The sequence below is a fragment of the Saimiri boliviensis genome, chromosome 5, assembly GCF_048565385.1.
Source record: "Saimiri boliviensis isolate mSaiBol1 chromosome 5, mSaiBol1.pri, whole genome shotgun sequence".
Classification (NCBI taxonomy): Eukaryota; Metazoa; Chordata; class Mammalia; order Primates; family Cebidae; genus Saimiri; species Saimiri boliviensis.
The window spans coordinates 142,465,569-142,481,493 of NC_133453.1; the positions used below are offsets into that span (position 1 = coordinate 142,465,569).

Here is a 15,925-nt window from a genome sequence, read left to right on the forward strand (position 1 = left end):
AATCCTCCCACCTCAGCCTCTCAAAGTGCTAGGATTACAGGTGTGAACCACTATGCCCAGCCTTAAATTTACACATTCTTTTTTTGTTGAGACAGAGTCTGGCTCTGTCGCCCAGGCTGGAGTGCAGTGGTGCAATCTTGGCTCACTGCAACCTCCACCTCCCAGGTTCAAGTGATTCTCCTGCCTCAGCCTCCAGAGTAGCCGGGATTACAGGTATGTGCCACCACACCCGGCTATTTTAGTAGAGATGGGTTTCACTGTGTCAGCCAGGATGATCTCCATCTCCTGACCTCATGATCCTCCCACCTTGGCCTCCCAAAGTGCTCCGGCCAAATTTACACATTCTCAAACATGTCCTCGCCTTGACCTAACAGGTCAGCCATACCAGCCTATACAGGAAAATGAGGGAAGGAGGGTATCTCTACTCCAGGAGCCAACAATGCCCTTGTGAGGAGTGGCTGATATAAATAAGAATGTAAGAACCTGTAGAGGGAAAAAAAATGTACACTTTTCTTAATACCACCTACCTTTATTTTAAGTCAGTGAGATGCCATCAGTGAGATAACAGTAAAACGTTTTCCTTTTTTCAATAAAAACAGCCATTTACTGCCTTCTCACTCAAAGGCTCCAATCTACTATTTTTGTGGTTTCTCATTTTGTGGGCAGCAGGAAATGTAACAAACTCCAGGACTGCTGCTCCCAGTCAATGCCCTTTTAATTGAAATAAGGCTTCCACCCCACCCCTCCACCCCAAGCTAAGCCAGCTTCCAACACAGACCGGCCTTGCCTTCCTGGATTTCCTGGCAAAGCCCAGATCTTACATGCACTCAGGGTGATTTGCGTAGACCACAGGTTGTTCATCCCAATGAGTTAAAAAGTACTTGGAGACTTAGTTGCAGTAAGGTCTTAGGTTTTGTTGGGAGTTTTTTATGGGAAGGTGGAGGCATCTGCACCTTAAATCAAATACCAGAAAGCCTCCATGGCATGCAAACAACAGGCACTTAAGCAAATTCACCAGGAAGTAAGAAAACCACAGGCACTCAGGACGGTTCACCCGTGTCCCTCCCAGCGCAGAGCTGGCCTTCAGCAAAACTGCCTTACAAAGTCATGAATGGCCTCACATGCCAAGTTTCAACCTTTCAGATGATTTCCATACTTCTCCATCTTTGGCCTGGAATCATTCTGACAATGGCAGGAAAGAAAAGAGCTACCCACCATAGTGGATCTCCTCTGCCAACTAACAGTTGGAGACGGTTTTTGTCAGTACTCCTCGGCAGCAATGACAGTGACAATGACACAGTCAACATCTGCATTTCATAATCCTGACACGACTGGCTCACTGAGGACCGCCACAATACCCTACTCTCTTCTCAAGGGGAAAATGTATCTTCCTAACAATACATCCTTCACTAAGCAGGTACAATGCTTGCCCTTGGGGTAACAGCACACACTGGGGGATACACCCAGAATTTACAGTGGGGCAAAAAGTGTCCCGCCAGGTGCTCGGAGACAGGACTCCTGAAATCTGTAGAGCCTTTACATCCTTTAGAGGAAAAGGCAAGGCTGGAGTTCCACTGGGTGAGCCGTGCCAGCTGGTCAGCATGGGAGAGCACCACTGGGGCCAAGGACGAAACAGGCAGGTGGGAGGGTGTGGCACATGAAGTGTGGCATAGTGTCATGGGGCAGCTGTTGACCACGCAGGAGCTTCACGCTGTGCTACATGCCTATCCTATAGGGACCTAATACAGGATTTCAGATAGGGAAGCACATCATCCAAAATGCACAATGGATGGCTGGGTGCAGTGGCTCACATCTATAATTCCAGCACACTGGGAGGCCGAGGCAGGTGGATCACCTGAGGTCAGAAGTTCGAGACCAGCCTGGACAACATGGTGAAACCCCGTCTCTACTAAAAATACAAAAATCAGCTGGGTGTAGTGGTGCGGTCCTATAATCCCAGCTACTCAGAATCACTTGAACCCGGGAGATGGAGGTTGCAATGAACCACGATCACACCACTGCACTCCAGCCTGGTCAACAGAGCGAGGCTCTCTCCCAAAAATAAAAGAAAAAGTGCATACTGGAAAGTTCACCAGTGCTGAGTGGAGCTACAGGGCACAAAGCAGGAGAGAGGCTATGTCACTGCTAGAAGTGGAAGGAGAAGAGGAGGGCAGTAGAACAAGAACTCCAGTTGTGAAAACAAATGCTCTAAAGAAGTTCTCTTACCAACAAAGAACGCAAGCCACATCTGTAATTTCAAATTTTCAAGCAGCCACATTAGGAATTAAAAAGAGTCAGGCACGGTGGCTCACGCTTGTAATCCAGCACTTTGGGAGGCCGAGGCAGGTGGATCACCTGAGGTCAGGAGTTGGAGACCAGCCTGACCAACATGGCAAAACCCCATCTCTACTAAAAATACAAAAATTAGCGGGGCGAGTTGGCATGTGCCTATAATTCCAGCTACTCGAGAGCCTGAGGCAAGAGAATCACTTAAACCCAGGAGGCAAAGATTGCAGTGAGCGGAGACTGCACCCCTGCACTCCACCCTGAGCAACAAGAGAGAAAATTCAGCTCAAAAACAAACAAACAAAAGAAACAGATGAAATTTTAGGAACATATTTTAACATATCCAAAATGTATATTTCAACATGTAATAAATACAGAAATTATTAACGAAACGGTGTACAGGGTTTTTCCTACAGTATGCCTTGGAAACCTAGTGTTTCCAACTGTGGACAAGTCAAGTTCAAGTACTCAATAAGCCATGTGGCTTACTCAGTAAGTGTCCGCTTATTCAACAAGCAGCTACCACACTGGACAATGCAGGTCTAAACAGAATGTATGCAAACCAAGAGAAAGTTCTGACTCAACTAGAAAATCTCCAAGAAATATGCCCATGCCTGAGTTTTCAGGACAAGGGGAAGGGAAGACAACTTCCCTGAAAGCAGTTATCAATTTTACGTAAGGGCTCCATTGTGAAATCACAACGAATATCAGCAGGGCTGGGATGGTCAAGGAGAAGGCTGCAGGGCGTGGCCTTGGGGAAGCAGGTGACCAACCAACAGGCCTGTCACCAGCAGAGCCCAACTCCTAACCACTGTTACATTTTCACGGTGCTTCTCCTTTCTCCTTTTCATCTTCCAACAACCCTACCAGAAAGGCAGGCTCTGCCCCATTCCACACATGAAGAAACCGAGGCCCAGGCAATTTAAATAACTTGCTCATTTCTAGTTGCCACTCTAAGACTTGGACCCAGAACACAGGTCTCACTCCTACCCCAGGAGTCTTCAATAAGGAGCTGATCAGAAACAGCAAAAAACCCACAGCAAGACCAAAGTAACTACTACCAAGTTCCTGAACAACTCCCCACTTAATGATGTTTCATAGAGTACCTCCCTTCTTAAACAGTTTATGGGTTTTCAAAACATTCTCTACCCATATCTAATCACCACTACAAGATGTACAGGACTGCCCAAGAAGTATCCTAAAAAAGTCCAACTACCACCCAGAGGGGCTGGCCCATCCAAGGTCATTCCTGGCCCTTGTCACCACATTCAACATCTCTCTTCTACTACACACTGCCTCCTTTGATGACACCTTTTACTTTTCAGATAAATTTTTTAAATGTCAAGGTTATTTAAAAAATATATTTTGTTGTTATCTCAAACCAGTGGGTAACCTCATGATAGGGCAGAGTTTTAATCAACCACACAAGTGACTTCAGCTTAAGATCTTCCTCCAACTCTTGCCAACCTTAAAGTGATCTGACTGCATTCTCAGAGCTCTACAAGGTACCAGCTGGCTGCAGCCAGTGGGACCCCTCCCCTTACTAATCAATGTTCACATACACACTGATCAAATTCTGCAGATAAAAGTGTAAAAGTGGCAGATCAGGTACAAAGATACTTTTCCTGCCTCAGGCCTGGCTGAAGGGGAACTGAAGTAAGAGCTACCTGTGAGGTCTGGCCTTTCGTTTATCTTTTACACACTTCACCCATCAGGTCTCGTTTTTTATTTATTTTAGGCAAGTCTAACAATTTGGGGTTTCTTGGCTCTTCATGACCTGAGAGCATGGGATCCTTGCACCTTTAACTGGGCCAACACTTAAACAATAGCTTTTACAGCTAACACACTGACTTCCAACCAGTGAGGAAAACCTTCCTAGTCAATATACCTAAATACTGCTGAATGCAATAAGGTGAAGGCTCAGAGTCACATTTTAGTACCAAACAGCCTGGCTCTCAAGGAATTGATCACATGAAGGCAAGAGCTCAGTTATTCTCAAGGGAAAATAAGCATACTGCAGACAAACATACAAAAAGCTTCAAAATACCACCATCTGACCCCCAGAGCAGTAAACTCTTTCCAAAATTCCTTCACTCGTGATTTCCTAAGATTTTCACAACTGTTCAGTAAACAAGTATAAAAGAAAGAAAACAGAATTCCAGAGGTTTAAAAATGCACCCTGCTACACAGCTACCTGCAAGTACAGACTGAATGTGGGACTGGTGGAAATAGGTCCAGAGGTCTCTCACTTTGGCCAGGTGCTCTGTCATAACCAGGACACCTGAGCATAAAAACATCATCACTAGGACCCAAGGACCACTTTCACTGGATGTGAGTGAGTGCTTTACTTTCCCTTTATTTAACCATATTCCAAGTCTATTCAAGCTAAGGAAGTCCTGCAGAACAAAAAACATCACTTCGCACAAAGGATGAAAGAGCTGACACATAAGCAGCCCCGAGCTACCAAGGCTCAGGGACTTCCAAGCACATCAGGTCACCTTTCTCATCAGGAATTCAAAGCTGAAGGTCAGCAAGTTTCTAGCCCAGGAGTGTAGTGGATTATTTCTAACATGTGATTTGAACAGTCTTGACAGCAGCCATGATGGCCTCCAGCCACGCCACAGTCCCACAGTCCAAGAGTCCCAGATGTAAAGGAAAGCCAACCAAGACCCCTGCTAGGAACAACTTCCACAGAGCAGGTGTGCCACATCCTACATGCAACACGACTGCACCCTGCCCAGTGGAACTTGTGCATTCGAAAGAGAAGGGAGGTCAAGGAGGAGGAGAAGAGAAGAGAAAGCAGCAGAGAGAAAGCAGCCGTCAGCACCATTCTTACTTTTCTGGCAGCGGTTTGTGGTCCAGCAGCGGAAGTTGTACTCGTTGTTGATGGCGGTCTTCTCGCACATTGGGTTCTCCTCCATGGCCCCTGGACACACGTCTCCACATTCCTTTGGGGGCTTATTCCCCACAATGTAGTTATTGGACACTGCATCCAGGATCAGGGACCAGTCCACAGTGGAGAGATAACAGAGGTCAGCATTTTTCTCAATCCTGATGGCCCCCCGAGTAATGTTCCTCAGGTTGTAAAGCCCAATATCCTTGAGACTGGTCATCTCGAAGATGACCAGGGCGTAGTTGTAGAAGAGTTTCCAGCCGCGGATGACCGTGAGGTTGGGGAAGAGGTCTCCGAGGCTCTCGAGGCCAACCACTCGGAACAGCAGCAAGTACTCGGTGATGACCGTGAGCTTAGGGAAGCGGTAGCTGCGGTAGTCCTCGGCCTTGGAGATGAGCAGGATGTGCAGGTAACCCTCGATCACCGTGCAGTTCTCCAGGCGCCTCAGCTGATGGAAATCGTTGCGGATGTCGATGCCCGGCCCACAGACTGAAGGGAGACAAGAGGGGAAAGGCAGGATATGTCTCAGTTAAAAGGAAATAATTTTTTAAACTATGTTCCAACCGATTATACGGTTGGTTTTCAGGAACCCTGTATTATTATTAAAGAAGTAAGGTTCAGGGCCGGGTGCGGTGGCTCACGCCTGTAATCCCAGCACTTTGGGAGGCTGAGGTGGGTGGATCATGAGGTCAAGAGATAGAGACCATCCAGCAAGAGCGAAACTCCGTCTCAAAAAAAAAAAAAGAAGTAAGGTTCAGTTGCTCACTGCAGAGGTGTGGGTTGCAGACTGACAGCCTAGGTGACTAACCAGTTAGCTGACATCCGCACAGTGCCAACACTGGGCCAGGCGCTGTGCAGCACCCTCACCAACCCACTATGGGAAAGGCCATCCATGTCAACGGTGCAAACTAAAGTCTATAGCCCAGGGGCACACAGAGGCAGATGCGAAAGTTAAACCTGCAACCCAGGCCAGCCGGATTCCACCACTGCACACTCCCAGTCCCTTCTGCAGAGCATCAGTTGCCAAGGCCTGAACAACAAACAGCTCAGCAGCCAAGTATCAGTAACTTACTACTGCACCCTGCCTGAAGGACACAGGGCAATCGGTCTACACTGGAGAACAGTGACTGTGACCTGGCAAGTGGGGACTCAAAAACACATGCTTCCATGCTTCCCACTACCGTTTGACATAAGCCAGGTAGACTGTGTTCTCCCCATATCGGCATTAACGTAGATATAAAGGATAACCTAATAGAAGATAGAAAACGTGATTTTTTATGAATAAAAGTAGCCTAAGTTCCAACTGTAACAGTTTCATTAAGAAGGTATACTTCCGAAAGAGAGCTTAGAAGTAACAGCAAAAAAAAAAAAAAACAGTAAAAATCATCAATGAGCTCAACATCCTAAGATGTTGATAGTGTTAAATGTTAACACTATCTATGCCAATTATCCATTTTCTATAAATGAAGGTAAGTGAAATCAGACAAAAACGTGACATCTGCAAACACACTTCCTTCATTTAATATTTTACTAAGTCAATACATGTCCTTCTACATCATCATTTTAGGAGGTAGTGATTCCAGAGTATGAATATACACCATGAAGCTTTTTTTTTTAACCAATCCTTACTGTTGCACAGTTAGGTTATCTCCTGTTTTGCACATTATAAGCAACACTCCAGTGAACATTCTCAGCAGATGCCCAAGACTATTGTCTTAGGATAAATCCCTAGAAGTAGAATTGCTGGGCCAATGCACTTGCAGATTTTAAAGGCTTTTGATAAAACAGCCTCAATACTGCAAGACTTATAGTCTAAATTCTAGGCACACACACACGCCAAAAAAAAAAAAAAACACACTTTTAGGATTTAATAATCCCAAGTCCACTATTAGGCCTTCTCCGATAGAATGAAGTTTTCTGATTGATGTAACTAATTTGGAAAGCACCCAACATGTATGACACCATGAGAAATGCCGACAGGCAGTGCCCTGCCCTCTTTGGAGACTCATGGTAAAGGCAAGGAGCTAAGATCCGTGATGAACAACTGTCACACAAGGCAGGCAATCAGCGGTGTGCATGCAGCAAGTCCACTCCAGATGTGAATGAAATGAAGCAGGACAGACAAGAGGTGGTGTCCACACTTCGTGCCACTGTGCTGGGGGAAGCTCTGCACACAGCCTGGCTCCCGAAGGGTGCCTGGGACTTAAAACTCAGTAAACATCCCACAGGCCAGAGACAGTGCAGAACAAGGTACACTCATGTGCCTGCAGATCTGATGGTCAGGGTGAAGAGGGGAGCCGGAGAAGAGGGTAGTAGGTGAGGAAATGAATTTGCCAGCACCCGAGTCATAAAGGGTCACAGGTGGGCATGAGAACTTTCTCCTCAGAGGAATAAAGCCCCCACAAGGCTCCTGAGTGGGAGAGAAGCCCATGTGAGAGAAGCCTGAGAGGCTTTGTGGAGGATTAATCTGGTGGCCTGGTCAGGACAGAGTAAGTGGAACAGACGAGAGAGAGAGAAGAAAAGTCCCACTGGGCATTAGATGACAACCACAGATGGAAACTGCGCAGAGACAGTGAAAGGAAGAGGAAGTGGAGGGACCCAAGGGCTGAGTAGCGGGCAAAGCTTGAGAACTTAGAATGTGAAACTTCATTTGGTCTAATTCTTTTGTTTTGCCAATGAGAAAATGACATCCCTAAGAAAGAGAAGAGAAGGCAAAAAAAAAAAAAAAAAAAAAAAGCACTTGGCAAACACCCATTTTGAAGGTGAGGAAACATTTGAGGAAGTCAAGTCACTTCTACACAGTCACATACATAAGATTCCAGCCCCTGCATAGCAAAACCTGACACAAGGCTTGTCCATAGTCCTATCAGCATCCTCACCTCCTAGTTACCTTTACTCACTCCGACTGAGCTTCTGTTCCCATTAAGACACTGAATAGCTCTTAACAGAGCCCCCAGTGACACTTTGACAATGTCACTGCACCTTCCAGTCACCTGGCATTGCCTCCTCCTCTCGGCTTCCCTGATTTCACACTATCCTGCCTTCTAGCATTACCTCTAAATGTTGGTTACTATCCTCAACCTTTTCCTCTGTCACCTCATCTAGACAAGTGGCTTCATGTGCCATTCATACTCTAGAGGATGATCAGATTCATGTCACTGGCCCAGACTCTTCTGAGTTCTAATGTAGTATATCCATCTGAGTATAACCACTGAGGTGCCTAATACCTCACTCATTCCCCCACAAAATCCACCTCCCAAGCTTCTAAACTGTAGCATTCTCATTCTCTGAGTTGCTCATGTCAAAAATCAAAGAGTCATTCCCGATTCTAATGTCCTCTCGCACCTCACATATCTATTCCAGTGGTAGACCTCAGGGTTCCAGCTCCCAAGCCTATGAGAATCTTGGCTGCTCTTCCCACACCATCTACCTCCTTCCTACCTGCGCAGCATGCTGTTCCTGGACAACCCCACACATGCCCTCTGCAGGACATGGCTCCGGCCTTTCTTCTCATGGTCTCTCTCAACATGCTTGTCCAACACAGTGGCAGCTCCAGAAGGACAGGAAACAGAAATTGTTCTCTATTTATTTCTACTATTTTCTACTTGGATCACAATTACATCCCCAGTGCCTAAAACAGTACTTGGTGCACAGCAGACACATTACACGGCACACATGCAGATTGAGTGAATTTCATCATTCGGTCGGTGTTTGGCATAGGCCAGGGAGACTGTGTTCTCCTCATATCTGCATTAATGTAGATATAAAGCCTAACCTAACAAAGATTCAAAATGTGATTTTTTTTTCAGTGAATAAAAGCAGCATAAATTCCAACTTTAAAAGTTTTATTGATCAAAAGCATGCTTCCTATAGAGCGCTTAGAGGGAACAGCAAAAAAATAGTAAAAATCCTCAACAATCTCCTCATCCCAAGATAAACAATCTTAATACTATCTATGCCAATTATCTATTTTCTATAAATGAAGGTAAGTGAAATCAGATAAAAATATGACATTTATAAGCACAATTCCTTCACTTAATAATTTTTCTAAGTCAATACATGTCCATCTACATCATAATTTTAAGGAGATAGTAATTCTAGAAGATTCTGGCCTTTCTTCTCACGGTCTCTCTTATCACTCCCAACACAATGGTAGCTCCAGGAGGACAGGAAATAGAAACTGTTTTATTCTTTTCTACTTAGTTCACCATTACATCCTCAGTGTCTAAAACAGTAGACACATCACATGCACATGCAGAATGCGTGAACTTCATCATTCGTTCAGTGTCTGTGTGTCTCCACTACTCTAGCTCTGATCTGAGCCACTAGCATCTCCAGCTTGGCCTAAAGCAACACCTTCCCCACAATCCAGCCTTCCCACAGTCCATCCCTGTCCCAACACCGTCCAACAAGACTCTACAGGAGTCCCCGACGTCCAACACATCGAGCTCCTCCTCTGCTCGTACCCTGCTTCCCGTGGTGCTTCTGCTCCTTCGGGAGGTAGCCCCATTCTCTCACCATGGGTCTCCACTCAGATGTCGCCTCCTCACAGCTTTGCCTAAACCTTGGCTTCAACTGTTCCCCCAACTCCTCCCTCCCTCCCCACCTCTCATTTCTCTTCTCACTTCTCTAAAAAGTCATTTCATATAATATTTTTAATAATCTTGTGCATGAAACAAAGTTTGGGTACAGTGAACCATTTTATTACCCTCTGTGGAGGTGTGTGTTTAGGGGAATCTGAGTATGTGTAGAAAAGACACATCGAAGCTGAAGGGGGCTGGGAAGGTCTTTTTTCCCTGGGGGACACTGAATTAACTGTTTTGTGTACCTGAGTTTTGACTGACCCGTCACATGAGGTCAGGTGTGGAATTTTCCACTTGTGGTATCATGTCAGAGGTCCAAAAGTTCTCTGGCTTCGGGGACTTTGTTGAGGCCCACTGTCCCCATCTTCCAGGTGTACCCTTTCTCTCTGCTTCCCTGCTTTGCCTTATTTCTTACAGGCCTGCCTGGGATCACACATTCCAAAAGATTTTTGGGTTTGCTTTGGATCATGCCAGTATCTGCTGCTTTGAGAAAAGAGAAAGGGTATTTTGCATTTTCCTTTTAATCATCAATGAGCAGCCACAAAGGGTGTGTCTCTCCCTCCTGCACTGTGTTTACTATTTACTTCCTCAGTGCATGAATTTATTTCATGGCACCAGTGGAGCATGTTTTATTCTCTTTCCTGTTTGTGGCTTGTACCTCCTGAACACTGCTATCATTCATGGTCCAGCTTGGGTTTCTTTTGTACTGTTTCTATCGCAAAACATCCTGAAGACCAATGGTGTCAGTCATGAGATCCAAAACAGCTGGTCCTAGGCCCTGCCCGTGCTCTGTGGCTTGGGCTTGTCTTTCCCTCCGGAGTGAGTATCTTCTTCCTACTTTTTTTTCTCTTTTCCAGCTCTGTAGCGTGGCCTCTGTAGCGTGGCCTCTGTTAACTCGTGGTCAACACTGGCTGTGGAGGGGGCCAGATGGCAAAGTGAAGCAGATTCTTTCCTCCTGTCTGCATTCAGATTGCAGTGTGCAGTTCAGCTTGCTTCAGTCTCTGTCTTCATGTTACTTCTCTAGCTACTGAATTTTGTGATCTGTTGGAAGTAACAAGTGAATCGATGCCTAATACTTTATACAGGTTAAGCATCCCTAATCCAAAAATCCAAAATCTGAAACTTTTTTGAAAGTAGCTGGGACCACAGGTGTACGCTGTAACACCCGGCTCTATTTTTTTTTATTTTTAGCAGAAACAGGATCTCCCTCTGTTGCCCAGGCTGGTCTCCACTCCTGGCCTCAAGCAATCCTCCAGCCTCAGCCTCCAGAAGCATTGGAACTACCATCACACCTGGCCAAAAGATGCCCTTTTAAAGAATGCCTTAAAAGTCAGGCACAGTGGCTCACACCTGTTGTCCCAGCACTTTGGGAGGCCAAGGCACGTAGACTGCTTGAGGCCAATAATTTGAAACCAGCCTGGTCAACATGGCGAAACCTCATATCTAATAAAAATATAAAAATTAGCCAGGCGTGCTGGTGCACACCTATAATCCCAGCTACTTGGATTGCTAAGACACAAGAATCACTTGAACCCAGGAGGGAGAGGTTGCAACAAGCCAAGGTCACATCACTGCACTCCAGCCTGGGAGATACAGAGCAAGGTTCTGTCTCAAAAAATAATAACAACATTTAATTTTACTTAAAATTAAAGGCTTTCAGTTGAAATGAGCACTGTTACCAAAATACTCCTACGTATTTTCTAAAGATCAAGAGGCAAAATGTTCACTCTAAGAACACAAGTGAATCGCATATACAAGCTACATGTATGTGGAAAATAAATCCCTAAGAGCTAAATGTTAATATGAGAAGGGCTAATGAAAAGCATTTGGCTGAGAAAACCCCCTAAAGCTGTGTATCTAAGTATGTGGAAGAGCTATACAAGAATTTTAACTACATATTTATGTCTCAGATACAACCTTGCAGTCCTAGAAAAACAGCGTGGCTCCGTGGCTCCCGTGAGCCTGGAGTGTCATTTACCGGATCCTGCCCTCGGGCAGACATGCCGCACCTCTAAACCTCATCTTCCTCACTTGCAAAATGGGCTGCCACTACCTACCCTATAGAAGCTGGCATAAGAATCAAGTAAGTGCTTCTGCATTAATGCAAACAGTAACTTTTAGCAGCTGTTATTAAGTAAACATTAATGGAAATACTGATCTATTTTGTTGCCTCAATGTCAATATTAGTAATATACAACAAAGGAGGGTGGCACAAATTTGCAAAATCACTGACTATCCTTCTGTCAATAATTCCATTAAAGAATGTTCTAGTTATCCATTTACCTAACATGGATAACTACTTGACCAACTCTTCTTTAAAAATATGGGATAGTCTTAGCTTATAGTTGGAAATAAAAGACATCAGGAAACATCAGCCTTCTTTTACTACAGGTCTACAGGCACATTATGAAGGCAAAACACAATAGTGAACCAAGCATCATCTTTAATTCTGATGGTAAAATCCAACGCAACAAAACCTTTGGGCTTATATGAGAAGCCGATTTTGTCTCAGTAACTGGCATGCTGTAATAGTTCTTTACTTCTCTTAAAATGAATTCTTTGGAACCAATAACTTAGTACAACAAAAACCCTCTCTAGACACTATCACTCTGTGAAAGCCAAAATTATTTAAGGTTAGGAGAGGATCGGTATGTCACTGAATTTTGCACAAGGAAGACAGAGCAACCATCTCTCCAGCAAGTGGCAAAAGAAAGAAAAGTTTTAATGGAGCAATGGATAAAACCCTAGGAACACAAAGACAAGGCCCCACAGTGACTCCCCATCTCCAAGGTTGGGAAGACTTCTCAGTGGAGAGGACCCTGAAAAGATGAGCGAAGTCTTGCCAGGAAGGGTTGGGGGTCACGAGGCTCCAGGCAGAGGCAGCTGGAGCTGATGCCTAGTTGCAGTTAGGGGGAACCCCAGCCGTGCAGCCCGTGAGGCAAGGAGAACAAGAGCAATAGGATGGATGCTAGAAAGCAGACTGAGGCAAGCGTGTGGGGGTCAACTTCACCTTGCATGCAGCAGGACAGTGTTTGAAGTCCTCAACATGCATCAGAACCACTTGAAGGACTTGTTAAAAAAACAAGGTAAGGCCCCAAAATGTACGTTTCTAATATGCACCCAGGTGATGCTGATACTGCTGGCCTAAGCACCACCCTGTGAGACCCACTGCTCTAGAAAATAACTGTAAACCCAATCCACCACCTGTCACTACCCTCCCCACCCACCTTATCTGCAGTGTGGTGCAGGCAAAGCCTATCTGTCCACCTGTACTTCTCAAGTTGACATTCACTCTCAGAGAACCCCCAAGAAGCCCATAGAAACGATCCATGAAACAAAGCCAAGCAGAAGAAAAACGGGGTGGAGACAGACTCTCCCTAGCACATGATCCTCCCATGCCGTGCCCTTCGAGGTCTAAGCACACCCACTCCTTGTGCTCAGGGAAGAGAGAGAGCATGGGTTTCTCTAGGCCTCATTCCTAATGAAAAAATCAGAGATCAGAAAAGGGGGAAAAAGACAATGTTGTGATAACAAACACTACTGATACTTCCATTTGTTACAGTACAATTTTCTGTGTTAAGTGTAAACAGACACAATTCATGTTAAGCTCTTTATCTTCATGTGTCAATCAGAAGGTGTTTACATTGTATACGTACATTTCCATTTCACACAGACAGCAATCCTGGTCACCTAACACATTCAATAACTGAAAGCAAAATTAAGAATGTAAGAGATTTTCATTTAACTCTGAGAACACAAATTAAAAACTAAGTGTGATTTGAATGTGAACATTTTTACTGTCACTAGAGCCACCTACATCATGCATATAAACAAAATAAATGCGCACATAAAGGGCAGTCTTGAAGGCTCAGAACATTAAAACAGAATGCTACAGACCGCAAAGAACTTGCAAAGATGGGTAAGATATTTCTATCCTGCCATGCCAATTAAGACACTGAAACTTTAATGGGAATTAATTCAAAGACTAAAGGGAACACAAGCCCCAGCGTCCCTTCCACTTAAAGCATCTGCAGCAAAACAGATTAGCGCAGACTTGGTGCAGAGCTGTATTTGCAACAACTGTTTTCCTGGATCTTCATAAAAACAACTGTATCTGCTCTGACAGTTACTCCAAATGCCTTTCTGATCTTAAAATACCCCAAAGCCCAATATTCTCCGTAAGTCTCTATATTTCAAAAAACACCCTTACAAAAGCTTCTAATCCTTTCTAATTGTCCATGGTTCCTATGGCTGGTTGGCTTCTCGATGAAGCAGGACACCAGAAGGTAGAGTCCCTTGGAGCCAAAGCTCTCTGCCTCACCATGAGGCCTTCTGAGGTACAGCCCCTGCCTAGTCCCACACCCTGTCCTCACCACTATCTAGCATCCACCGTGCATGAGATAGCACCCTAAACCTCCAAGGGGCAGGTTGTACAGCCAGAGGATGGTGCTGTGAGGTGCAGCCAAGAAGGAGCGAGGCCCATGCCGAGCAGGCACCCTGCAAAAACCAGGCTCCATCTGCCTTCTTTTCCCCTTCTCATGACTTTCGACTTTCTGCTCAGAACCAGGCAAACGTCCTAAATGAAAGTCGGCCCCGTGTCCCCTGTCCTCTCGCTGGCTTCATTTTGTAGAACACATTACATCATTCCAGTTACAGTTCACATCCTCATTTCAAAAGCATGTTACTCTGCCCTACAGTGCTCCAGTTTCCTTAAGTGATCTGTACTCTTTTCAATTAGCCAGTTATCTAAGCCTAGCTGATAACAGTATAGAAATCCCACTCATCTGTTCCCCTACCCTGTGGTGTGATTCTTCAGGGATAGGGTGTCAAAACAGAAGCTTCTTGAAATACGGAGTCTTTCTATCTGATCTGAGGGCTTTCCTAGAGAGGAAAAGTCTGGGCTAGTGTTCAGACACCAGTTACCTCTGGGTTGTATTGTTAGTAGAGATAGTTTCTCTGTCTCTACTACCCACCACACGACCAGAGGTCAGTCATTGCATCGCTCTAGTTCATGGGCAGGAAAGAAATCCTATCACATGTAACAACTCGGATGAAGCTTGAGGACATGATGCTAAGTGATATAAGACAGTCACAAAAGGAGAAATCCTGCTGATTGCACTCACAGGTTCTCAAAGTAGTCAGACTCATGGAGACAGCAGAAAGTGGTTGCCAGTGGCTGGGATAGAAGAGAATGGGAGTTATTAATGGGTACAAAGTTCCCATTTTTCAAGCTGAAAAGTGTTCTAGAGATTGAGTGAACAGCAGTATAAATGTACTTAAACTGTACACTTTAAAATGTTAAGATGGGAGGCCAGCAGGCCTGGTGGCCCACGCCTGTAATCCCAGCACTTTGGGAGGCCCAAGAGGGTGGATCACAAGGTCAGGAGTTCAAGACCAGCCTGGCCAACATGGTGAAACCCCATCTCTACTAAAAAATACAAAAATTAGCTGGGTGTAGTGTTGGGCACCTGTAATCCCAGCTACTCGGGAGGCTAAGGCAGGAAGAGAATCACTTCAACCTGGGAGGCAGAGGTTGCAGTGAATGAAGATTGCACCACGGCATTTCAACCTGGGTGACAAAGCAAGACTCCATCTCTTAAAAAAAAAAAAGTGGCTGGGCGCAGTGGCTCATGTCTGCAATCCCAGCACTTTGGGAGGCTGAGGCAGGTGGATCACGAGGTTAAGAGATCGAGACCATCCTGGCCAACATGGTAAAACCCCGCCTCTACTAAAAAAAACCACAAAAATTAGCTGGGCATGGTGGTGCACGCCTTTAGTCCCAGCTACCTGGGAGGCTGAGGCAGGAGAATTGCTTGAACCTGGGAGGCGGTGGTTGCAGTGAGCCGAGATCACGCCTCTGCACTCCACCCTGGCACCTGGCGACAGAGCAAGACTCTGTCTAAAAAAAAAAAAAAAAAAAAAAAGGGAGGCCGGGCGCAGTGGCTCACACTTGTAATCTCAGCAGTTTGGGAGGCCAGGAGTTGGAGACCAGCCTGGTCAACATGGAGAAACCCTGTCTCTACTAACAATACAAAAATTAGCTGGGCGTGGTGGTGGCACACACCTGTCATCCCAGCTACCTGGGAGACTGAGGTATGAGAATCGCCTGAACCTGGGAGGTGGAGGTTGCAGTGAGCCAAGATCACGCCGCTGTGGTCCAGCC

The 15,925-nt window shown here is 45.5% G+C and overlaps 1 protein-coding gene across 2 annotated transcripts in view; it reads right to left on the reverse strand.

The window, feature by feature from the left end:
• The window catches only part of IGF1R (insulin like growth factor 1 receptor), a 313,961-nt gene that overhangs the window by 247,743 nt on the left and 50,293 nt on the right, over positions 1-15,925 (reverse strand). For both annotated transcript variants that reach the window (XM_003940530.4, XM_074400083.1), the window contains exon 2: positions 5,123-5,668. In XM_003940530.4, the coding sequence (XP_003940579.3) occupies positions 5,123-5,668 (546 nt within the window). The remainder of the gene's footprint in view (positions 1-5,122; positions 5,669-15,925) is intronic.